Genomic DNA, 25,384 nt, shown 5'->3' with positions numbered 1-25,384 from the left:
GCCCCCCCCCCGGGCGGTGCGGATAAGAGGGCGTGCGCTCCCGGGCCGCACGTGCGGGCCTCTCGGAGGAGGCGCGGAGGGGAACTGGCCCAGCGCTGCCTGCGGCAAAGCCAGAAGCCGGGCGGCGCGATGGAGCCGGCTCCGGACCCGGGGCTCGGGGACTCGTCCCTGCACCGCTACCTGGACGGCGAGTTCTGGAGCCTCAAGAACGAACTCCGCAGGCTCCTGGGAGGCAGCCCGCTCTTCCGCCACAGGTACTGTGCAGCCGCGGGGGGCCGGCTGGCAGTGTCCCCTCGGCCTCCGCGAGCCCCCGGGGGGCACCGTCCGGCGTGCTCCCGGCCAGGGCGAGGCATCACCCTCCTACCCTGTGCCGGTGATAGGCTCTCCCCCCCAGAGGTGCGGGCGCCGCAGACGGCTGCCGACCTCACGGGCCCGCAGGGAGGGTGGCCTCCGCCTGCCGAGCTCGCGTGTAAGCGAAGAGTCCGAAGAGACCGGGTGAAGGGGTGGGCCCGCAGCGGCAGGCGCGGTGCTCCGCTGAGAGTCGCGGCTGGAAGGTTCGGCGCGGCTTCTGTATCTCAGTTGCTTGAATGCCCGCCCCTCTTGTCCCACTCCGGGTGGTGGGAGAAGAGGCAGAAAAGCCGGGATGTGGTGTGCGTGGGCCGCGCCCAGGGCGATCGTGCCTCGGTGTACGCAACAGGTGCGCCCGACCAGGTGCGCAGGAACCGGGCAGGACAGCTTAGGCTCTGGGTGGTGTCTGCCTGGAAGAGAGGGACTTTTATTTGCACCGGAATGGACTGGCCCTGCACAGGGCATATCTGGGCGTCTGGGATGGGGCGGACTCCCAGGAGCCTAGTACTTTGGTTCTAAGGGGGAGGGGGTTCAAGTCCACGAGGCCATTCGATGCCAGGACAGCCCTGAGAAGTGGACAGAGAGGCTGTGCTGCTCAAGTTCTTCTCATGGAGAAAACTCAGTGGCAGGCAGTCAGAACCAGAACTCAGCAAGTGTGTCCCCTTGTGGGCTCTTCCTCCTGTGCTGGGCAGCTCACCCCTTCACAGACAGTCTGAAAAGCCCACTCTTAGAACCAGGCTCTGGAGTTGTAGCTTAAGGAAGCCCTTAATAAAAACGCCAGTATGTTGCGAACGACGATTAACTAGTTGGCTGGGCCAGTCCACTTTTAGCTTCTGTCTTAAGAATCAGCTGGGCTGAGGGGCGCCTGGGTGGCTCAGTCGTTAAGCCACCAACTTTGGCTCAGGTCATGATCTCACAGTTCTTGAGTTTCAGTCCCATTTCCTCTCTGTGCTGACAGCTCCGAGCCTGGAGCCTGCTTCAGACTCAGTGTCTCCCTCTTTCTGCCCCTCCCCTGCTCACACTCTCTGTCTCTCGAAAATAAACATTAAAAAAAAAAAAAAAAAAAGAATAAGTTGGGCTGAGGTGGAAGCAGGTGCCTTGCCCTTGGAGAAGAAGCTGGGGTTTCCGCCTTGGAAGGGGGTGGACTTAGGGAAGATGAAATGTGAGTGTGTCCTGGAGTGTTTTCCCGCTTTCTCTTTATGTCATGGTTTTCAAAGTGTGGTCCAGGGGTACCGAAGATCATTTCATGAGATTCAAAGGTAAAACCAATTTTATAATAATACTAAGATGTTATTAGCCTTTCATTCTCATTTTCTCACAATGTTCAGTGGTGGCTTCCAGAGACTACGTTAAGCATAATATCCCAACAGATGAAATGCAGAAGCAGATATGAGAATCCCGCTATCTTCTATCAATCCCTTCCATTAAAGGGATTTGTAAAAATGCAAAAAAAGCGCCTCATTACTAATTTTTTGGGGGGTTAGAAAATATAGTTTTTTCATTAAAAGTTTAATGAGTTTAATACTATTTTGTTTTTCTTAAAATTTTTAAATGTTTTTTATTTTTAATTTATTTTTGAGAGAGAGAGAGAGACAGCATGAGCAGGGGAGGGTCAGAGAGAGAGGGAGACACAGAATCAGAAACAGGCTCCAGGCTCTGAGCTGGTCGTCAGCACAGAGCCTGATGTGGGGCTTGAACCCACAAACTGTGAGATCATGACCTGAGCCAAAGTTGGACGCTTAACCTGAGCCACCCAGGTGCCCCTCTTTTTCTTAAATTTTTAATGTTTATTTATTTTTGAGAGAGAGAGAGAGAGAAAGGGAGAAGACACAGAATCCCTCAGACAGAGAGAGAGAGAGAGAAAGGGAGACACAGAATCTGAAGCAGGCTCCAGACTCTGAGCTATCAGCACAGGGGCTGATGTCAGGCTCGAACCCATGAACTATGAGATCATGACAAGAGCCAAAGTCAGATACTCAACTGACTGAGCCACCCAGGCACCCTTTCAAATGATTTACTGTTACTTTCAAATGATTTAATATATATTCAAATATTTTTCTGTCACAGTTTCTAATATGGTAAGAATAAATATTTGAGGGTCTCAATAATTTTTTAAGATTTTATTTTTCTTCTAGAGCAGTTTTAGATTTACAACAATATTGAAAGAGAGATACAGAGATTTTCTGTATATTGTCAAACTCCACACATGCATAGTCTCCCCATTATCAGTGTCACCCACCAGAATGATACATTTTTTTTTTAACCAAGATTGAACATGGTGATCACCCCAAGTCCATGGCTTATGCTAGGACTTACTCTTAGCATTGTATATTCTGTGGGTTTGGGCAAATATATAATGCTATGCATTTATCATTATGGTTTATTATACAGAATATTTTCACTGCCCTAAAGATCCTCCGTGCTTTGCCTTTTTGTTTCTCCCCACAAACCACCCCTGGCAACCAGTGAACTTTTTACTCCATAGTTTTGCCTTTTCCAGAATGTCATGTGGTTGAAGTCATATGTGATTAGCTTCTTTAATTTAGAACTATGCATTGAAGCTTCCTCCATGCCTTTCCATGGCTTGATAGCTCATTTCTTTTTAGTGCTGAATAATATTTCATTGTCTCCATGAGCCACAGTTTGTTTATCCATTCACCTACAAAAGGGCATCTTGGCTGCTTCCAAGTTTTGGCAGTTAGGAATAAAGCTACTGTGTGCAGGGTTTTTTCTTTTAAATTTTTTAATTTTAGACAGAGAGCCACGTGCACATGAGCTGGGGAGAGGGCCAGAGGGAGAAAGAGAATCTTAAGCAGGCTCCACATTCAGTGCAGAGCCCAACACGAGGCTGGATCCCACCTCCCTAGGATCATGACCTGAGCCAAAATCAAGAGTTGGACCCTCAACCGACTAAGCCACCCATGTGCCCTTGTGTGCAGGTTTTTGTGGGAAGGCCTCAACAATTTCTAAGAGTACAAAGAGGTCCTTTCAGTCTTACTTGACCTGCTACAGCCCTGTCCACACACGTCCACACGTCTCTGTTCCTGTACTCCTCAGTCTTCTCAGTGTCACTCCTAGGCTGTCATCTCTTTGCCTTTTTCAATTTAGGGAACTGCAGTTTTTTATTTAAAATTTTTTTTAATGTTTATTTATTCTTGAGAAGAGAGAGAGAGAGAGCAGGGGAAGGGCAGAGAGAGAGAGGGAGACACAGAATCGGAGGCAGGCTCCAGGCTCTGAGCTGTCAGGCATCCTAGGAACTGCAGTGTAAATTTTTTTTTTAATGTTTTATTTATTTCTAGGAGAGAGAGAGAGAGAGAGAGAGAGACAGCGTGAGCAGGGGAGGGTCAGAGAGAGAGGGAGACACAGACTCTGAAATAAGCTCCAGGCTCTGAGCTGGCAGTTAGCACAGAGCCCAACGCGGGCCTCGAACCCACAAACCGCGAGATCATGACCTAAGCGAAAGTCGGACGCTTAACCAACTAAGCCACCCAGGCGCCCCGGAACTGCAGTTTAAAATATGGAACAAGAGGCATCTGAATGGCTCAGTGGGTTAAGCATCCAACTTCAACTCAGGTCATGAGCTCACGGTTCCAGGGTCTGAGCCCTGCATTGGGCTCTGAGCTGACAGTGTGGAGCCTGCTTGGAATTCTCTCTTCCTCTCTCTCTGCCCCTCCCTCACTTGTGCTCTCTCCCCTTCTCTCTTTCTCTCTCTCCAAAATAAAACAAAAAAATTAAAACAAATAAAATATGGAACAAAATTCTCATACTCAAACTGCTGACTTGGGCCAAGTAGAAGTACTTCCTTGAGATTGTACAACCAGCTTAGGGATGGAGGGAAAGACACCCCAGCGGGTCAGAAAGCCAGCAGGCAGCTTATTTCCCAGTCTGACCATCATCAAGTGATTTTACCTTATTGAGCTGACATTTGCTCATCCACAGAATGGGGATGATACGTGTGCCACTGGGTTGTTATGTTGCTCAGTCGAGAAACTGATGAATAGGTGTTCAGTGTTGCTGGCTGTGGTGTGATACCAAAGCCCCCTACCCCATAAAAAAACCCACCAAAAGATAACACCAGAAAAGAAAAAGATTAGAACACCATTATCCTAACAAACACTTTTCTATTCTTGGCAGTTCTTGTTGACTGACTTCATAATTTTGGAGTTCTGGTAAGAGCATAGACTAAATTTATACTGTTTTTCCCAAGTGATTCCCCAAGTGCTTCAAGATTCTGATATCTATTGGTGGGAGGGGGCAAGATGGCGGAGAAGTAAGGAGCTCCGTACTTGCACTCGCGCCCATACATCACACAGAAAAGATCTGAAGCCATTGGAAACCTTACAAAACCTGAGAGATTGGGAGACAAAGGACGCAGAATCCACTGAGAGAGCCTTCTAACGTGAGTGCGAACCGGGGAAGATAAAATCGGGCCGGGATCGGAGACTCCAGGGTGGGAGACGATCCCCCTCTACCCTCTACGGGGAGTGAGAGGGGAAAAGGAGAGAGTCCGAAACAGAAAAACCTCCGCTCGGGGGAGAAAAACCTCCCCTCGGTGCATAGAAAGACCATACTTGCCAAATACGTGCACACCAGGTCCCCTCACGCCAACTGGTCCTGGGGGGAGCTGAGCGCACAAACTGCTTCTTTGTGCTGGGTCCTGGAGGTAGGACTTCAGAGTGGTGGTGCGCCTGCCGCCATTGTAGCTNNTTGAATGCTGACAAAAACTGAGGACTGATGGATGTGGGGGGAGGGGGGGATGGGCATGGAGGAGGACACTTGTGGGGATGAGCACTGAGTGTTATGTGGAAACTAATTTGACAATAAACTATTAAAAAAAAAGATTCTGATATCTATTGGTCACACTGTACTATCAGATTTGATCTTATCACGTGTTAGAAGACAGCGATCTTGATTTCTTGATGTTTTAACATTCCACTAAGATAGAACGCTCCAGAGGAGACCAGAAATAAAACTTCTCTAGTCATTGATTCGCTGGGCAATGTTGCATCTCCTGCGTCTGCGCCTCCTCCCCTGGCCTTTGAAGTTAAAATGGGTGTTGGAGGTGGGGTGGGGTTTGTGGCCGCAAGGTTCCCTGAGTGCTGCGTGTGTACAGTGGGACATTTGTACAGGCTCAGGCACTCCCAGGACACAAGAGGCCGGGAAATAGTTTGCCTCCAAAAGAGCAGGGGTTGTGTGATTTCCTGGGCACATAGCGGCCACCCTCCTCAGCACTGGGGTTCACCTCCTACACTCTGCTCCCAGGTGAGGTGTGGGTGCAGCCCGGGCTCCCCTCCTAAGGAATGGCTTACCCTCTTTCCCAAATACTGGCTTGTCAGGCTGACTCCACGCTGTCTCACTCCAGAGAGTCCCCCAGACCCTGGGACTGTGCCATGGCTGCCCTGTGACAGCATGCTGTTTATTTCGACAGCGGGAGGATTGGGGGAGACTCGAGGTTCCTCACTGGGGTTTGCAGGGAATGTTTAAAAGCAACATATGAAATGAGATAAGCTTTTTACATGTTTTTGAGTTAGTTTCTCAGCAAACTGGAGCTCTTGCCTGAGGGCCAGGCTGGTGAGTGGGTGTGCACATGTGTGGGTATGCACACATCCCTCTTGAAAACAACCTACAAAGCCCCACTAGATGTTGCTGGTCTCCTAAAACCTTTTACCCGCCCTTCTGCAGGGTTCCCCTCCCTGGTGTCAGTGTGCTGGCTCCCCTCACCCCTTCTTTCTCTCTACTCCCTTGACTTCCCTTTCCTAGAACAATGCACCTATCTCTTCCTAACTGCTGAAAATTTCCCCCCTAAGTCTTCTTAAGATATGCAAGTATACGTGAAGACAGTCTCATTGTGAAAAGCCAAATAATATAGAACACTTGTAAGTTTCCTAACTGTCCCCTCCTCCAACTACTTTTCTCATTGTAGTAAAATACACATAAAATCAAACTTACCGCTTTTTAAAAAAGACTTATTTATTGGGGGCGCCTGGGTGGCTCAGTCGGTTAAGTGTCCGACTTCAGCTCAGGTCGTGATCCTGTGGTCCATGAGTTTGAGCGCTGCATCAAGCTCCGTGCTAATAGCTCAGAGCCTAGAGCCTGCTTTGGATTCTGTGTCTCCTTCTCTTTCTGCCCCTCCCCTGCTCATGCTTGTACTCTCTCAAGATAAACATTAAAAAAATTTTTTTTTAAGATTTATGTATTTATCTTTGAGAGAGAGAGGGAAATTGCAAGTGGAGGAGGGACAGAGAGAGAGGGATAGAGAATCCCAAACAGGCTCTGTACTGTCAGTGTGGACCCTGATGCAGGGCTCAACATGGGGCTTGAACCCACAGCCATGAGATCATGACCTGAGCTGAAGGCCAACATTCAACCCGCTGAACAGCCCAGGTGCCCCAAATTTATCATTTTAATAATTGTTAAGTGTATAGCTCCATGACATTAAGTCCATTCATGTTTCTGTGTAACCACCACCACCACCTCCTGAACTTGTTCATCTTCCAAGTAGAACTTCTGTGCCCATTAAACAACAGCCATTATTCCTCCCCGGGAATTGTCCTCCATTCGCCTCTCCCTGCCAGCCTCTGGCAGCCACCAATCCTGCCTTCTGTCTCTTCACCGTTCCAGGAACCTCACATAAGTCAAATCACACATTTTCCTTCAGTGTTTGGCTTATTTCGCTTAGGGTAATATTCTCAAAGTTTATCTGTGTCGTAGCATGTGTCAGAATCTCCTTCCTTTTTAAGGCTGAATGACATTCCATTGCAGGGATATAGCATGTTTTGTTAGTCCATTCACTCATAGATGGACATCTGATGCCCCAACCACTTCTAGTACTTTCGCGTATGGTAGGGTTTTTCTACTTCTCCTTGTTTTTCTATGAGTTCATATACACGTAAACAGTACGTTCTTCTATAAGCAAGATCGTGCTATATGATGTATTTTACAGCTTGCTCTTTTATAATTCTTATTTTCATTGTGTGATGTAGGAACATTTTTTTTAGCTAAAGCAGTTGACAATTTTATTTTCACATTTCACAATACAAATGAAAATTGCTTTTTTTTTTTTTTTTTAATTTTTTGGTCTCACTACTCCCCTGCCAAAACTATTCTCTCTTTGATAAGAAGGGGGAACAAGGCTTCCTCGTGCTGTTGAAAACCACCCACAGTCACAGCACCATGATCTCCTGGTGAAGTAGAACAAGGAATATAAAATGAGTATAAAGAGGCTCCCATCTCTCCTTATCTGTCTGGTTGAGTCATTCCTGGCCAGTGGGGCACCACTGTGGGACAGGTGAGAGGTCTCATCATTGGGGGTCCGGGCATCGTTGCTCTGTGGCCTCTGATAGGTGGTCTCATTCCAGGTGTAGTTCCCACTGGTATCATCCCAGGAGGAGGAATGCCCCCCATATGGGGTGCTGGCATCATACCAGGGCGAGGGGGACCCTGGAGACCGGGGGTGGGGTGGGGAAGTGGGATCATTGTCCTGCAGGAAGAGGAACAGAGAATGGAGGAAGAGGTATCTTTGCTTGTTGAAATACTACAGTTGTTCTGTGGATAAGGCTCTGAGCCTACTCTCCCATCGATTTCTGATAGTCTTTCACGTTCTCTTTGCGTTTCCTACCATTTCAGTGTGTCTTCCTCGTGGATGGCGAGTCATGGCTGAAGTATATGCCTCAGTAATCACAATAGAACATAGGTTTCCTGCTCTGCAGGCCAGTGGCTCTCTGTCCCGTGCCATGTATGAATATTCTTAATACAAAGAGTACAACGAGATTTGTAATGGAAAACAGCCATCCCTACCCCATCTGCTTCTGTCCCTCATTCCTTTCTGCTTTGACAGCTCCACCCATTCTTTCACCAGCTTCTTATGTTATTGACCTCCATATTCCTAAACAACATGCTTAAACCACCACTTCCTGAGTATAAAGTGACTCTTACAGAAAATGAAGATTCTCAGTGCTGCACCATTTTCTTTGTCTATGCTCCAAAAATCACCATGTCACCATTTTTATTTAAATCACTATCCAGTATTCACATTGACATGACTACATAAATATTATTCCCAGCCGTGCCCCATGGTGCATCATATTTCATTTCCTTTCTTTTATAACTGTTTATTTCTTTGGAGATATCAGTTTTCCCTTTATTCGTTTGCTTACTTTTCTATAACCCATGAGTCCTTGACTCCACAGTTTGGTATAGAATGGTTACATTCCTCTCAACTTGGTCAAACCTGTCAGGTAATTGGCAATTCCATTCCTCCAGCGCCTGAGGACACATCCCTCCTGGATGTCCCATTTGTCTGGACTGGCTTTCTACATGTCTCTTCAGTATTAGGAATTGCCTTTGCATCTTCTCTGTTCCCCAGGCTTTCTCTTTTTAGCCCTTTATGGAGTATGGCTGCAAATTCCTTAATGCTACTCCCACTAAGAGGTGTGCTTATGTCCCCTCCCCCTTAAATCTGGGTGGCTTTGTGACTGCTTTGGCTCGCAGAGTATGGCTGAAGTGACAATGTGCTAGTTGCTGGGCTCGGGCCTGAAGAGACTGATACCTTTCACTTCCTGTCTCTTCACTCCTGAGCATCCATATAAGAAGGTCTGTTAGCCTGTAGCTGGTCCATAGAGAAAGGCTGCAGGAAGAGAGGTAAAGAGTTGCTAACCCTTCCCAACTGCTCCAGCTCTCAGCTCTTGAAGTCATCTGAGCTGGGGCTCCAGACATTGTGAAGCAGAGACAAGCCATCCCTACTTGTTCCTGTGTGTCCAAACTCCTGATAGAAAGCAGAGAGATAGAACACTGATGCATTGCTGTTTTAAGCCACTAAGTTTTGGGGTACACTGTTACACAGCTATGGGTAACCAGAACAGTCTTTCATCTAATAGCTTCCTGAGAAAGAATATAAAGAGAAGTAACTTTTTGAGATTTTTGAGATTTTTATGTCTGAAAATATTCACTGTCTAATTGACTGAATGTTGTTCTGGGTATAGAATTCTAGGCTGGGAATAAAATTTCCCCCAGATTTTTAAAAGCATCATACCATTGTTTGCTAGTATCCAGCATTGCTATTAAAAGATCTTACCCCTTCTGCACCCTGACCTTTTATAAATGGCTTATTTTTCTTCCTTCTGGAAGCCACACCATTATGAGCATTCTTCTTTAGCATAGCACTGTTGTTACATCATTTACGGAGTGATCTGATGTGGTTCTCTTTTTCTTTCAGTGTGTTGGGCATATAATGGGCTCTTTAATCTAGAAACTAATGTTCTTCAGTTATTTACACCATTACCTGGAACTGTTTTTGTTTAGATACTGGATTTCCTGACCTTGTCCTTTGATTTTCTTATCCTTCTTTCATCCTTATTTTCTATTTATTTATTTATTTATTTATTTACTTACTTACTTACTTACTTTTGTTCTACCTCCTGGGAGATTTTCTTTACTTCCAACTCTTCCTGAGTTAAAAATATCTACTGTCATATTATTTTTTAAAAAATTCTGTAAATTTCTTTTTCCTTTTTAAAAAAAATATATTTATTTTTGAGAGAGTAAGAGAGACAGAGTTTGAGCAGGAGAGGAACCTAGAGAGAGGGAGGCACAGAATCTGAAGCAGGCTTTAGGCTCTGAGCTGTCAGCACAGAGCCCAATGAGGGGCTTGAACTCACGAACTGCAAGATTATGACCTGAGCCAAAGTTGGACGCTTAACCGACTGAGCCACCCAGGCGCCCCTCTTTGTTCCTTTTTTTGATAACACCTGTTATTGTCTTCTGACTGTAAAATCTCTTCTATTTTTAGATCTTCCTTTTTATTCTCTGCTTTGTCTCTGTTTCCTTTGGTTTCCTTTTTTCAATTTGTAACTTTGACCTCTGTTTTTTGTGTTTGAAGCTTTCCTTAAATGCCTAGTCCATCTTGTGTGTTTGCTCACAATAGGAGCAAAATAAAAAATATAAAGAAAATTCTTATTGTAAACAGGCAGGGTTGCTGGCCACAGGCTTTCCTGATCACAGAGTAGCCTTTTTTCAGTGACAGATCAGTTTTGTTTTGGATGGAGTTCCTTTCTCCACGGAGGACTCTTTTCGTTTTCTGAGGACTGATGGGTAGAGGATGAGGCCACACAGGCCATACTCCTGGCTGCCTAAAGTGACCGTGAACAGGGCTCCTCCCTATGTGGCTTTACCCCAACCAGCAAATGCTCTTCTCCTAAGACTTTTGACTTCTGTTTGCTGGAAAATGCTTGTTAGCTCTGAATTGGTTAGAACAAGTCACTTTACAGCCATCTGCTGGGAAGTTGTCCAACCTGCCCATGATGTACAGGCCATTCCCAATGTTTGGTTATGTCCTAAGTGTTGGCAAGTGGGCCTCTGGCTGAGGGGTCTCCCCCTGGCCCCACTGTTCTCAGTGTGGGTCTTCTCTGTTGCCCTCTCACATCTCCTTCTCCTGACAGTGAACCTTCAGGCTTTGATGAGCTTGGGGAGAGGACTTGGAGCTGTCAGAGGTGCCTGGAGCCTCCAGTTCCCAAGCCTTAGTGGAGCTCAGTCGCACCAGCTGGTTGACTTAACTTAGCATTAACTTAGCATTCTCTGTTCTGCGAAATCTGCTCCCTGTTCACTTGCCTGTTCACTTTCCAGCTGCCAATATGTTGGTGCTGTCCTTTGTCTGCTGGCACTTTCTCTTCCGTTCTTGGTTGGCCCGTATGGATAGTCTCTCTTGTTTCAGTTGGAGGGGTGGAAACACAGCTCACATTGGTTTCAGGCACAGAGGCGGGAATTCAGGTGCATGAGTGATGCTGTCAGGAGCCCAAGCATTGGGCTCTGATTACCTGTCTTCCTGTTCATAATGATGGCTTTATGGAGCGTGTGCAAACCTCTGTTTGTTTTGAAACTATCTGTAGGCTTACTAAGGGCGCTGCAGACCCACTGAGTGCTCTCCTCACCTCCCCCTTGGCTGCCGTGGGAGAGTATTGATTCAACCTCTTCTTGACCCTTGAGGGATCTCAGGCCTTGAAGTCCAGGTTGTAATTAGCCCCCAAGGGAATTTCCATGTCCATCTTTCTAGTTCCCATTTACTTTTTTTAATGTTTTTATTTTATTTCTGAGGGAGAAAGAGAGAGCGAGTGAGGAAGCCAGCCAGCACAAGTGGGGGAGGGGCAGAGAGGGAGACACAGAATACGAAGCAGGTTCCACGCTCTGAGCTGTCAGCACAGAGCCCAACGTGGGGCTCGAGCTCATGAACTGCTCGAGATCATGACCTGAGCCGAAGTCAGATGCTTAACCGACTGAGCCACTCAGGCGCCCCAGTTCCTATTTACTTGTAAATGGACAGGTAGGTGGACAGAAGGCTCTCACGGTTCAGCAGGGGACCCTGGCTCCCGTGCATGTTGCTTGACCCACTGAGGGTGCTTCCTACATAGCTGTTGAATGGGTTGTTGTTGAAGGTGAGGGATTTCCACTCTAGAGGCCTGCAGAATATGAATACCATAATATTCCACCCAAAGCATCCTTCAGGTGACCAAGAGTGTCACTATGGCTAGAAACACAAAGCCTGACAAGCTAGCAGACTCCAGCATTCCATGGGCAGAGCACAGCCCTAGGAGCGAGTCGAGGCCTGGTTATAGCTGTAAACCACAGCTCTAGCCATCCGCCAATACACTGAGTTAAGTGGTGCTACCCACCCATTTCTGTTCTCTCAACCAGCCTCTCTTGTGTCACTCCAGCCTCTGCACCACTTACATACACCGCCCAAAATAACCCTCTTTGCTTGAGATTTCAAGTTTCCTTTCTAAGCCAGACGCTGTCCTGGAGGTTGGGATCGCTGTGATAGCCTGTATCAGGCGTCACCCTCAGGCTGAGCTGATGCAGCACCTCAGGATCGTGGTGGGCCAGGAAGGGCCAGGAAGGGCCAGGAGCACTATCTGGCACCCGTGCTTTTACCTAGTGGGGAAGCCTGCCTGAGTTTGTTGAAACCTTGTATTGCTGTCCTGGGTGGTTGTACCTGTTCCTGTCTTCTGCTCATTTGGTCATACGTCTCCCTTCACTTCCTTCCTGCTCCTTCCAACCCTTTCCCCCTTACGTCCCCTTCCTGCTCCCTCCCTCCTGGGGACTTCCTCTCTCAGCCCACAGACACCCCACTTCTCAGCAGATCTTGCAGAAACACCAGGCTTTTGCTCCTCTGCCTTCTCACTGCCCCGGCAACTCCTCCTGACAGAACTAAGCAAAGGTAAGTGCTAAATTGAAAACTTTCTGCTCCAGAAAACAACCCTGCCGTCGCTGGGGAGGCAGTAACAGCCCTCTGGCCGCTTGAGGTCTAACGAGAATGTGTGAAACTATGTCACACTGTTTGGGGACCCTCCTTCTACTCCTGTGTCTTCCAGTCTAGAGTCTGAGCTCCTTCAGGGTAGGGACAGGTCTGGCCTGTTTTGAGTTCCTTGTGTTAAGTGTGGTGCAGACGCTTACCGAAAGCTCGGGAAGGGAGGCCCGAAGGAAGGATGGTGAGGGAACTTCTCTTCTCCCACAGTCACTGGCTGGCAAGCCTAGGCTTCGGGAATGTGGATTGGCAATGCCTCCTGTCAGGGATTCTCATCACATTTTTGTCTCTGGCTGCAAGGGTCTTTTCTTCGTCTTCCTTCCTTTCTCTCTATCTCCATGCTTTCTTTCTGCTAGTTTTGTAGACTTTGCCAACCGGCAAGCGTACTTACTTCTCTGTGGTTGAGTGAACCTCACAGCTACAATTAAACCGCAGTGCTTAGAAAACCCTTCCCGTAGCCTTTTCTGTCACCCTTGTTGGTTCAGGGCCTTGGTCTTTGACAGTTACCACAGGATGATTTAACGGTTTCTGTTTCCATTCAGGGTCAGGGCATCTAGGCTGTGCGAGGGCTCACAGAGGGGTGGGTGGAGGCTTTGGAAGGTGGAAGGTCAGGTTGTGAGGTAGCTGTGGTATTTACTAGAAGACCGAGGGTTTCTCTTCTCGCTGCCTCTGGGGATCTGTTGTTCACTGCGGCCTTTCATGTGTGTATAGGCTTGGCAGTGAGTTCCACCTCATTTCCTAAGGGAGACAGAGCATTTTGATTTTTGCCAAGCAAAAAAAAAAAAAATCTCTCAGGGTCAGAGAGAGAGAGGGAGATACAGAATCTGGAGCAGGCTTTCAGCACAGAGCCTGACATGGGGCTCGAACCCACGAACTGTGGGATCATGACCTGAGCCGAGGTTGGACGTTTAACCAACTGAGCTACCCAGGTGCCCCCACAACCACTTTAAAAAAATTTTTTTTAATGTTTGTTTATTTTTGAGATAGAGAGAGAGAGACAGGGAACACCACCAGGGAGGAGCAGAGAGAGAGGGAGACACAGAATCCAAGGCAGGCTCCAGGCTCTGAACTGTCAGCACAGCGCCTGATACGGGGCTTGAACCTACAAACTGTGAGATCATGACCTGAGCTGAAGTTGGACATTCAGCCAACTGAGCCACCCAGGTACCCCCAGAACTGCTTTTTTAAAAAGTTGTTTTTGGTTTGTTGGGTTTTTAAAAGGTTTTTTAAAAAATGCACAAAAATATTTTTTGTTGTTATTATTGCCTCGTTCCTTGTCTCTTTTCAAAATGGACTTAATTTTGGAATAATTTTCAATTTTTAGAAAAATTGTGAAGAAAATACAGAGTTCCCACATACCCGTCAGCAAGTTTCCACTATTGTTAACATCTGACACAACCACAGTACATTTGTCAAAACCAAGAAAGCAGCACTGGTGCATCACTATTACCGAAATTCTAGACTGCATTAGAGTTTTCTCACTTTTTCCACCAGTGTCCCATTTCCATTCCAGGATCCCATCCAAGATGCCACACTGTGTTTTGTTGTCTTGTTTCTTCAGTGTCCTCTCATCTGGGACAGATCCTTAGTCTTCCTGTGCTTTCCATGATCTTGACACTTTTGAAAAGTATCGGTCATGTATTTTGTTGAATACCCTCAGTTTGGTTGGTCTGATGCTTTTCTCATGTCTAGATGGAGGTTATGGGCTTTTGGGAAGAGTATGAGGGCAAATGCCCTTCTTGTCATTCATAACAGGGGGTACGTTCTATCGACATGGCTCGTCAGTGGTGATGTTAACCTTGACCACCCGGGCAGGGAAGCGTTTATCATATGTTTTCATTGTGAAATGACATTTCCCCCTCTGCAAGCAGGTCCCTACGTGCCGTCAACGCTCATGGGACAGTGGTGGTGTGGAGACAGGTAAGCTCTACCTGCTAGAGGGGAGAGTAGCTGCACAAATTATTTATTATAGGCGATTCATCTCTTTTCCTTATGTATTTATTTAACTACTTATATCAGTATGGACTCCTGTATATTTATTTTATGATTGTGTTATAGTCATTTACTTTGTCCAAATTTTTCCAGCATTCCCAGGGGGCTCTTTCAGTCATCTCCTGTGTCCCTTTGACATGCCCCCGTCCTTTGGGGTTTTTTTTTTTTTTTTTTTAATTTTTAATGTTTTATTTATTTCTAGGAGAGAGAGAGAGAGACAGCGTGAGCAGGGGAGGGTCAGAGAGAGAGGGAGTGACAGACTCTGAAACAGGCTCCAGGCTCTGAGCTGGCAGTCAGCACAGAGCCCGACGCGGGGCTCGAACCCACGAACCGCGAGATCATGACCCAAGCGAAAGTCGGACGCTTAACCCACTAAGCCACCCAGGAGCCCCATTTGGGGCGTTTTTTTGAAGGACTTCTTTACTTTCTAATACTGCAAGGTGTTCCGGGCTCATCTTGTATTTTCTCTGCCTATTTCTGCAGCAAACCTATGCTCCTTTTATTTGAGAATAGTTTTTAGAAACCAAGATCTGTACTTGAAGGTCTCATTTTTACGTAAGGAAATGATGCCCTACCATAATTTCCCTTCTGGTCATCTACTTTAGTCCAATATTTTATATTGAAAAAATTTAAACATATAACGGAATTGAAAGACTATAACATTGAGTTCTGTATACTCACCACCTAGATTCTACCATTAATAACCTATTACTGTATTTGCTCTATTACATATTTATTCATTTATACATCCCTCTATCCATCATATTTCATTTTTTTGGATGCATTTCAATGCCTCCCCCCACCAAATAATTCAGTGTACATATCATGAACAAGACTTCAAAATGTGTTCGGGTTTTTGTTTTGTTTTGTTTTGCTGTAAAATGCAATGCAAAAATCTTCAATGTACACTCTCGGAATTTTGACACCAGCATACACCTATGTAACTCAAACCTCTATCAAAATATTGAGCATTACTATCACCCCAGAAATTTCCCTCATGCCCTTTCCACTCAATCCTTACTCTTATTTTCCCAGAGGTAACCACTGTTCTGGTTCCCCCTGCCCCTACTATGTTTGAATTTTGTCTGTTTTAGAATTAAATGTAAGTGGAGTCACACAGTATGTTCGCTCAGCATATTTTTGGTGGTATATTAATTCAATGTAATCCTATATAGCAGTGATAATGAATGAGCTGCCGATACAGGAGATACCAAAGATAAATCTTATCAGCCATGTTGAGCAAAAAAAAAAGAGACACAACAGAACACATAGAGTCTAATCTCATTTCTGTAATATTCAGAAGCAGTCAAAAATAATTTATGGAGTTACAAGTCAGGAGCACAGCTCGCAGCGGGCAGGAGAGAGGGAGTGATGATTGAGAGGGAGATTGCGAGGAGATTCTGCATGCTGGTGATGTAATGTGATTTTCTTTGACTCAGATGAGGATTATATAGGTGTGTTTTCTTTGTGATAATTCATTAGGCTATAATTTTATGACTCATGTCTTATTCCTGGTATATTACATATTATTGACGTGTTTTAAAAATAAGATACTAGTTCGTGCCCATCAGTCGTGTGTGTTGTGTGTGTGTATGACAATGCTATGAGTATTAGTTGTCTATTGATATGTAACAAATTACCTCAAAACTTAGCATCCTAAAAGATAATATGTATGACCTCACCTGGATGCCGTGGGTCGGGGATTTCAGAGCATCTTGGCAGGGTGGCTCTGGGTCTGTCATGAGGTTGCACGTAGGACTTCAGATCTGAAGTCCTATAAAGGTTTGACTGGGGCTGGGCTCTCAAGATGGTCCACCCACATGACTATTGGCAGGAGGCCTCAGTTTCTCCCATATGGAACTTTCCATAAAGCTACTCGAGCATCCTCACATCATGGCAGCTGGCTTCCTGCAGAGCAAGTGATTCAAGAGAGCTCAGCATAATGTTTTCTAAGTTAATACATGTCATGTATGTGTATCAGCAGTATGTTCCTTTTTATTGCTAAGCAGTATTCCATTCCATGACTAAATCACAGTTATTTCTCTGTTCTCTTAGCGATGGAAACTTGGGCTGTTTCCAGTTTGGGGCTATTACGAATAAAGCTGATATGAACATTCTTCTACAAGAATTTTGTGAGCATTTGGTTATTCTTGGGTAAATGTCCAGGGGTCTAATTGTTAAGTCATAAGGTAGATATATGTTTAACTTTACGAGAAGTTGACAGACCTTTTCCCAAAATGATTGTATCTTTATATATTTGCACAACAAAGTATGAGAGTTTCAGTTGCTCAACATCCTTGTTAGCATTTCATCTTGCTTTAATTTTTTTTTAAGGCCGGTGTATAGTGGTATTTCATTATGGTTTTAATTTCCATTTCCATGGTGACCAGTGTTGTTGAGTGCTTTCCTGTGTGCTTACTGGCCATTTGTGTATCTTCTTTTATTTGTCGTCTTTTATAATTTTTCTTTTTAAAAGAATTTATTTATTTTGAGAGAGAAAGAATATAAGCAGAGGAGGGGCAGAGAGAGAGAGAGGGAGAGAGAGAATCCCAAGCAGGCTCCACACTTTCAGTGCAGAGCCCGATGTGGGGCTCCATCTCACAAACTATGAGATCATGATCTGAGCCAAAATCAAGATTTGGATGTGTAACCAACTAAGCCACCCAGGCACCCCTCCTTTAATTAAAAAAAAAAAAAAAAAAGTTTATTTTTGAGAGAAAGAAAGAGAGCACACAAATAACAGAAGGGGAGAGAGAGAGGGGGACAGAGGATCTGAAGTGGGCTTTGCACTGACAGCAGTGAGCCCAATGTGGGGCTCAAACCCATAAACCCACAAGATCACAACCCGAAGTGAGGTCAGATACTCAACTGACTGAGCCACCCAGGCACCCGCCTCTATTTCTCCTTTAGAGTTAGATTCTTCCTGTAACTCTGTCCCCTGACAGCCACCGATCTATTCTTTAACACTATAATTTGTCATTTTGAGAATGTTATAAAATTGGAACCACATAGTATATGACTTTTTTTTTTTCACTCAACACAATGCCTTTGAGATCCATTTGAGTCGTCGTGTGTACCAGTAGTTCACTCCTTTTTATCACTCAGTACCACCTCGTAAAGTTGTACCTTTAGTCCCCAGTTGAGGGACATTTGGATTGTTTCTAGTTTTTGGCGACTGCAAATAAAGTTGCTATAAACATTCATGTGTAAGTGTTTGTGTAAATGAAGGATTTCATTTCTTTTGGGTAAATACCCTGGGATGGGATTGCTGAGTTACATAAGTGTACGTTTAGCTTCATAAGGCACTGTCAGACTCTTCCAGAGTGGCTATACCATTTCTTACTCCCACCACCAGCAAAGGAGAGGTCCAGATGCTCTGCATTCATCTTAACACTGGATATTGTCAGTATTATTTATTTTAGCCATTCTAATAGGTGTTTATGATTTGATTTGATTTGATTTTTTATTTTTACTTTGTGCCTTGTGGTTTGGTCTTGATGCCACACGTGAGACTTCCCAGACAGGAATCTTACTCATGCTGGGTGTCTACCCCCTTGCACCTCGCTGATGGGAGATGAAATTGGTTACCTTTTGTTTTAGTTCTTGCAGGTGGCATATCCTACTTCACAGGTTTTCAAGCTTGTTCTCGGTAACGGCACTGTTTTTTTTTTTCTCCCCAAGCTAAATCCTACACAGAACACCAATAGGTAGGTCAGATGATGGTAGAGCTGCTAGGAGCAGAGCTGGGCCCCCTCTGTACCCCACAGCTGTCCTCACGGTGTCCCACAGTTCCTAATCTTGACACCAATGCCATCCACCCAGGGCCTGCCAAGGCTCTTAATTCCACAGGGCCTCTGTCCACAGTCTGAGGCATAGAGAACAATATTTTCCATATTCGTATCTTATAGATTCAAGAATGAGAAATTATATATGCCAAATTACCAAAAAAATAATTCCTGTTTATGATTTACACCCCATTCTTTTTTTTTTTTAATTTTTAATGTTTATTTATTTTTGAGAGAGGGAGAGACATATAGTGTGAGCAGGGGAAGGACGGAGAGAGAGGGAGACACAGAGTCTGAAGCAGGCTCCAGGCTGTCAGCACAGAGCCTGACATGGGGCTCAAACCCACAAACTGTGAGGTCATGATGTGTGCCAAAGTTGGGTGCTTAACCGACTGAGCCACCCAGGTGCCCCTATATCCCATTCTTATACAAATAGCATCTGAGGTGGCCTATTAAAATTGTTAGGTGTGGGCATTGATATATAAAGACAGAAAACACACAGATATTCATATTGTGTAGGAATTTGGAGAATTCAGGATGGGTGGTATTCTAAAAATCCTGATTTTTTCCATTGCAAAGACTGTTACTTTTTTTATTGAAAAGTGTTAGGAATTTAGGTATTCTTATTAAGATAATCAGCTGCTCAAGCTTTCAGGCAGTTTCTAAGACTTCTTCATCCAGCTTTAATTGTTGTATAAATGCCTTGTGATGACAGTTCAAATGAAGGACAATCGCCATCTAGTGGTCATTTTAAGTGTACAAGTAAAATTAATCTATATTTAAAGAATCCTTTTTTATCTTTGCTTCCCTCCTGCGTTTTTGGTGGGGTTTTTTTTTTTTGGTTTCTTTTTTTAAAAATATTTTTGAGAGAAAGCACAGGGGAGAAAGGGAGGGAGGGAGGGAGAGAGAGAGAATTCCAAGCAGGCTCGGAACTGTCAGCATGGAGCCCAGTGTGGGGGGATCGAACTCACGAACCATGAGATGATGACATGAGCTGAAATCAAGAGTCAGATGCTTAACCAACTGAGTGACCCAGGCACCCCTAAAATATTTTAAGTGTTTTTTTAAAGATATTTTAATATGATTCAAAAGTCAGAGCACATAAAAGGTAGAGTACTATTTCCCATTTGCCCCATTTGCCAAGTTTCCCCCATTTCCACCCCACATACAAAAAGGTAAACACTGTTAGTAGTTTTAGGGTGTCCTCTAAGAGAGTAAAAAACTAGGAACAATATATATGCGAGCAAATATGTAGTGTTCTTCCCCACCCACCCCTGGCGCTTCTTATCAGTAAAAGTAATATATTCACTTGTTTGCACCTTGCTTTTTTCATTGAAAGAGTATCTTGATGGAGGTGTCTGGGTGACTCAGTCGGTTGGCATCTTCGGCTCACGTCATGATCTTGCATTCGTGGGTTTGAGCCCCGTGTTGGGCTCTGTGCTGACAGCTCAGAGACCGGAGCCTGTTTGGTTTCTGTGTCTCCCCCTCTCTCTACCCCTCCCCTGCTCATGCTCTCTCTGTCTCTCAAAAAATAAAATAAAAACATTAAAAAATTTTTTTAAACCTATCTTGACAACTTCCTTATATTGGCATATGCGAGATCTCTGTATCTCATTATATGGATGTTCTGTTCTTTTTGCTCAGTCACTCATCTTTTAAATGCTTGCAGTGTTGTGCTGTTGAACAGCTGTTTTGGCCCATGTATCATCATACACATGTCTGGTAGCGCATTTTGGGAGTGCCATTTGGGCAAGGGAATGGGGGTAGACCTCTAATTAAAATGTCTAACATATCTTTATTGAGAAATGTTCTTTAATGTCTCTAGATCCACATTTTTCCTTTTTGAGTACAGAATTTCTTTAACTTGAATTTTAATAGTTGAGAACTATTTAAGAGTAACCCAGTTTTCTTGAGGTCTCTTTATTTTATAGTTTTTAGTAATTTGTCAGGTCCTTTGGTCAGTGTGTGTATTATCTGTGCATTAACCTTCCTCCCCTGATCTTGGAGTATGTTTTATTTTTCTGCACAGATTGACATAAAATCATTACTAAAACTTGACTATTATGAGATGCTTGGTGTTAGTATGAGCAGGAAGCTTAATTTAATGTGAGAATAGATGTGAATTAAAAAATTTTTTTGAGAAAGAGAGTGAGAGAGAGCATGAGTTGGGGATAGGCAAAGGGAAGTGTGAGGAAGGAGCAGAGGGAGAGGGACAGAATGTTAAGCAGGCTCCATGCCCCGTGTGGAGCCCAACGCGGGGCTCTGTCTCAGGATGATGACATCATGACTTGAGCCGAAATCAAGAGTCAGATGCGCAACAGCATCTGAGCCACCCAGGTACTCCTAAAATTTAAAAATAGATGAATAACGACCATTTAATCAAAAAGTTACTGGAGTGAAAATGTGAAGAAAATAGTTAATAACTTATGTTTTAGAATCTTGTCTGTATAACACACTTCCTGGCATTCCCATAGATTTATTGTTTGGTCTTTGTAGTTAGAAATGTCACTTGTTCCACATTTTTCTTTTTCTTTTTTTTTGATTACAGAATTTGTAATTAATAAATACTAAAGTTTATTAAAGAAGAGGCTTTGTAGCTTATATTATTCTATAACTTACATATACTCCTCACATGTGTAATGACATCCAAAGGATAAGTTTCTAGAAGGGGAATTGCTGAGTCAAAAAGTAGGTACGTTTGTACTTTTGATAAATATTGTCTAATTGCCGTACATATAAATTATACCAATTTATAACTCCCTCTCTTCCTCCCCTCGGCTAGCTCATAAGAGCATTTGCTCTTCATAAGCTTACCAACACAGTGTGCTACCACACTGTCTGGATTTGTTCACATAATAGGTAACAATTGAGATTTCAGTGTAGTTTTAATTTGTGCTTCTTTTGTTACATATGACAGCAGAGATTTAAAAATATATTTCTGTCATTTGTATTTCTTATTCTGTGGGCCATCTGTTCAAATAATTCGCCTACTTGTTGGTCTGTTTTTAATGAATTATATAGAAGCTCTTTAATTAGGGTTATTGGCCCTTTGCAATGACATTGGTAATAAATATTTTGTTCCATTTTGTCGTTTGCCTTTTGACTATTCTTACAGTGTTTTGTCATGCAAAAGTTTTTATTATTATTATGTAGCCACATTTATCATTGTTTGGTCTTTTAGGTTTTTATTTATTTATTTTGAGAGAGATGGAGAGAGAGTACATGCAAGCTGGGGAAGGGTAGAGAGAGAGATGGAGAGAGAGAATCCCAAGCAGGCTTCTCACTGTTAGTGTGGACCTTGCTGTGTGGCTTGATCTCACCAATCATGAAATCATGACCTGAGCTGCAATTAAGAGTCAGATGCTTAACTGGCTAAGCCACCTAGGGACCCCTACATTTATCATTATTTTCCTTATGGGTTCTAAATATTACATTATATTAGAACGGGGCAGTGTTGTTGTTTTTTTGCATTGTAATTATAAAGAAATTCATGCTTTTTTATGCAATTTTATTTTTATTTTTTTAANTCTCCCCCATGGTCCTCCATTAAGTTCCTCCTAATCCTCCTATACGTGCAAACATATAATATTTGTCCTTCTCTGCCTTATTTAAAGAAATTCATGTTTTATTGTAATACTCTGTGGTTTTGTTTTCCCCCATGCGAATCACTGATCTACTATAGTTGGAATTTATTTTAGAGATGGTGTGAGATAAGAATCTAACTTTATTTTTTCCCCTATTGGCCACCTAAATGGAACATCTCAATGTGTTGTTTTTTTATATGGCTTGATATCCCAGCTTTGTCTTACATATATTAAATTTCCATATGTATTTACTTCTGTTTCTTGACATTCTATTTCCTTCCACTCATCTATCTTCCTATTTTGCATTTGTTGAATTACTGAATCCTTATCACACATTTTATTTGATAGAGATCTTGGCTCCTCATTCAGAGTTTTTCTTGATATTTTTGTTTTATATATAGACTTCAAATCCCTTGTTAGCATTTTTTATTTAGATCATATGAAAATATAAATTAACTTAGGAAGAAGTGATTTCTTTATGATATTGTCTTCCTATTAAAACACACAGTGTGTATTTCTTTTTGTTCAAGTCCTTTCTTCTGTCCTTCAGGAATGTTTCACAGTTTTGTTCGTAGAAGTACATCGAAAAAGTTTATTGCTAAGTATATTTTTCTTTTGTTTTATAACTTTTGCAAGTGGAATCTTTTCTTCCATGTATTTCTAATTGATTGCTTATATATCTGTATGAAAGCTACTGACTTTTGTTAATTGGGTTTTCTGACAACTCTTCTTGTTTGTAGTAATTTTAGTTGGTTGTCTTGAGACCTTCAGGGATACAGTCATATGGTATCAGTTTTACTATGGTGTAAAGCATAGTGGTTCAAAACAATAAACGTTTATTATTGATCCTGATTTTGTGGGTGGCTGAGAGGTTCTTTGAGTCTTGGCCAGGCTCATTTACGAATCTGTAGTCTGCTGTTGGTTGGATAGGCAGCTCTTTTGATCTTGACCAGGCTATTCCAGTTTGGGGGTTGCTGATCTAGAATGGCCTTGGATGAGACAGCCTCGCCTCGCACGTCTCTTAGTTTATACCTTGCCTCCACATGGCAAGCTAGCCCAGGCATGTTCTTAGATTAGCTCAGTCATATTCCCATGGGATTACAGAGGCACAAGGGAGGAAGAGGAATGTACTAGCTCTTTTTTAAGCCTTTGCTTTATTTAAGTCTATCAGTATCTGAATGACCAAAACAAATCACATGGCCAAGCTCAGATTCAAGGGGTGGGGAAGTATACTCTGCCTCTTGAGGAGAACTGCAGTGTCAAAGGGCAGGGATCAGAGGAGATCTGGCAAAGGGGCCATTAAAACAGTCAATGTATACACAGTTTTACCTGTTTCTTTCAAATTTCAATTTCTCTAATTTCTTTCCCTGTCAAATTGCATTGGCTAATACTGCCAAAGTAACGTTTAACAACAGCCTCTCATGGGTCTTTTTCAAGGCCCAGATTTTGGACTTATTAGTTATTACTTTTTCTGTTTTCTAACTGGTTACTTTTCTACTTTTATTTTAATAATTTATTTTTTCTCCTTTCTTTTAGTTAATTATTTTTTTCTAATTCCTGAGTCAGCTGCTTAGCATTTGCTGTTAATATCCTACCCTGATCCCTTCACCAAACCTGTACATGCATCTCCTAGCTACTGTCAGTGTTGACTGGCATCAACTCATAGCTGGACTTCCTGGGAATTGTCCTTGACTTATGGGAATTACTTTCCCAGGAAATTCCTGAGGTTATGCTTTCTGCCCATGATTGAATGGCAGGATGGGACAACTCCATGGTGCCATTTATATTCCAGAGTGTCCCACCAAATCAGGCTAAGGCTAGACTTCTGCTGAGCCCACATTTTTGCAAGCTCCCTATGCTTGGTGTGCTCTGAAGGCCTGTCCTCACTGATGCCTAGAACACCGCTGGCACCCACACTGCCATTTGCCCATGGCTTCCTTCCCCTACCTGCGTTCCTAAAGATAGTCTAATATTTGCGCAGCAACTCTAGACCCTTTTCACATCCTGCAGCTAGGGAGAACAGGCTTTTCTTGGAGTATTTTATGTCTCTGCCTGCTGGAAACTCTGGGTTAGAAAATTCTAAAGCATCTTGTCCAGCATATACGGGAAGCAATGAGGAAACTCAGAGAATTCTCTGGCATGTCATTCCTCAAGCTCTGAGTGACCCCCACGTGGCCTGCCTTTTTCTTTGCACCTATCAGAATCTTATGTTTGTTTATTGTGTACCGTTCGCGGGTTTTTTTCTTCGTACGAGGGAGAATCTGGAAGAAAGAATAGTGCTGTTGCATCCTGGCGGAACCAGAAGCCCTTCATTATGTAGAATTTCCACCAACAGACATAAATAACCTGAAGCACGTAGATTATAGTAAAATATAACACAACAATTAGGAAGTGATGAGTTTGAGCATTTATTACCTTTATTTAAAAATATGATTTATTAAAGTGTAACTTCATATAGGTTAATTTTTGAATTCACAAACCAGTTCACAAAAATTCACAAAACATCTAACAGCTGCATCCCATGAACTGATTTAAGCTGGCTTTACTACACCACTGTTTTCACTTAACATACAGATAGTATTTGGTCACAATTTTTTGACCGGACCTTTATTCTGGTAGTGTTTTGGCTTATTAATGGATTTGATGCTCTTTTTCTCCATTTTTCTTATAGGATCATTGTATCAATTCTATGCTAGTATCTTTTTATTGCTTATAATTGACTGACTTGAATATAATTGATTGATTTGTGGCCTGGCTTTTTTCTTTTTTTTTTTTTTAAGTTTATTTAATTTGAGAGAGAGAGCACAAGTAGGGGAGGGGCAGAGAGAGAGAGGGAGAGACGGAGAATCCCAAGCAGGCCCCACATAGTCAGTGCGCAGAGCCCAATGTGGGGCTTGAACCCACAAAACCATGAGATCGTGACCTGAGCTGCAATCAAGAGTCAGATGCTTAACTGATTGAGCCACCCCAGTGCTCCTGGCCTGGTTTTTCTAAGAGGTTTCAGGGTTGGGGAGCAGGAGAAGCTGGGATAGTGGTTCAGGGTAATCCCTTTTCATAATATAGAACTTTTTCCCTTCCTTGCTGCCACAGAGATAGACTGCTTCTTTCAAACATGGCCTGTCCATGTGATTCTGCATGTTGCCCTGACCTTAAACCTGGCTCAGACACCAGCGAGCCTTCTTACCTGCTAGCTCATTGCCATTCTTACCTTGCGATTGCAGATTCAAGCTACAAGTTATATATCTCAGTGTGTACATCTTATATTAGGAAGCAAATTTTTGTCAATGTTTATTGAGATTTGCCACCATTTGACCCTTATGCTGTGATATTTCTTTCTGTGGTTCTTCTTTCCACCTCCTCCTGCCCATATCCTGCATCAA

At 43.6% G+C, this 25,384-nt stretch overlaps 1 protein-coding gene and 1 pseudogene across 2 annotated transcripts in view; one reads left to right on the top strand and one right to left on the bottom strand.

Moving 5' to 3' along the window:
• Nucleotides 1-85: 85 nt before the first annotated feature.
• The window catches only part of ACOXL (acyl-CoA oxidase like), a 337,609-nt gene continuing 312,310 nt past the window's right edge, over nt 86-25,384 (top strand). The window contains exon 1 of one of the 2 annotated variants that reach the window (XM_077773455.1): nt 86-254. In XM_077773455.1, the coding sequence (XP_077629581.1) occupies nt 130-254 (125 nt within the window). In that variant the 5' untranslated portion in view covers nt 86-129. Of the gene's footprint in view, nt 255-14,518; nt 14,564-25,384 lie in introns of those variants that run through there. The other variant, XM_077773456.1, reaches the window with a different exon arrangement.
• On the bottom strand, nt 7,585-8,039 carry LOC144239435 (U1 small nuclear ribonucleoprotein C pseudogene; annotated as a pseudogene).

The sequence above is a fragment of the Crocuta crocuta genome, unplaced genomic scaffold, assembly GCF_008692635.1.
Source record: "Crocuta crocuta isolate KB4526 unplaced genomic scaffold, BGI_CrCroc_1.0 scaffold67, whole genome shotgun sequence".
NCBI classification, from domain to species: domain Eukaryota; kingdom Metazoa; phylum Chordata; class Mammalia; order Carnivora; family Hyaenidae; genus Crocuta; species Crocuta crocuta.
This window is presented reverse-complemented; position numbering and strand designations above follow the sequence as displayed.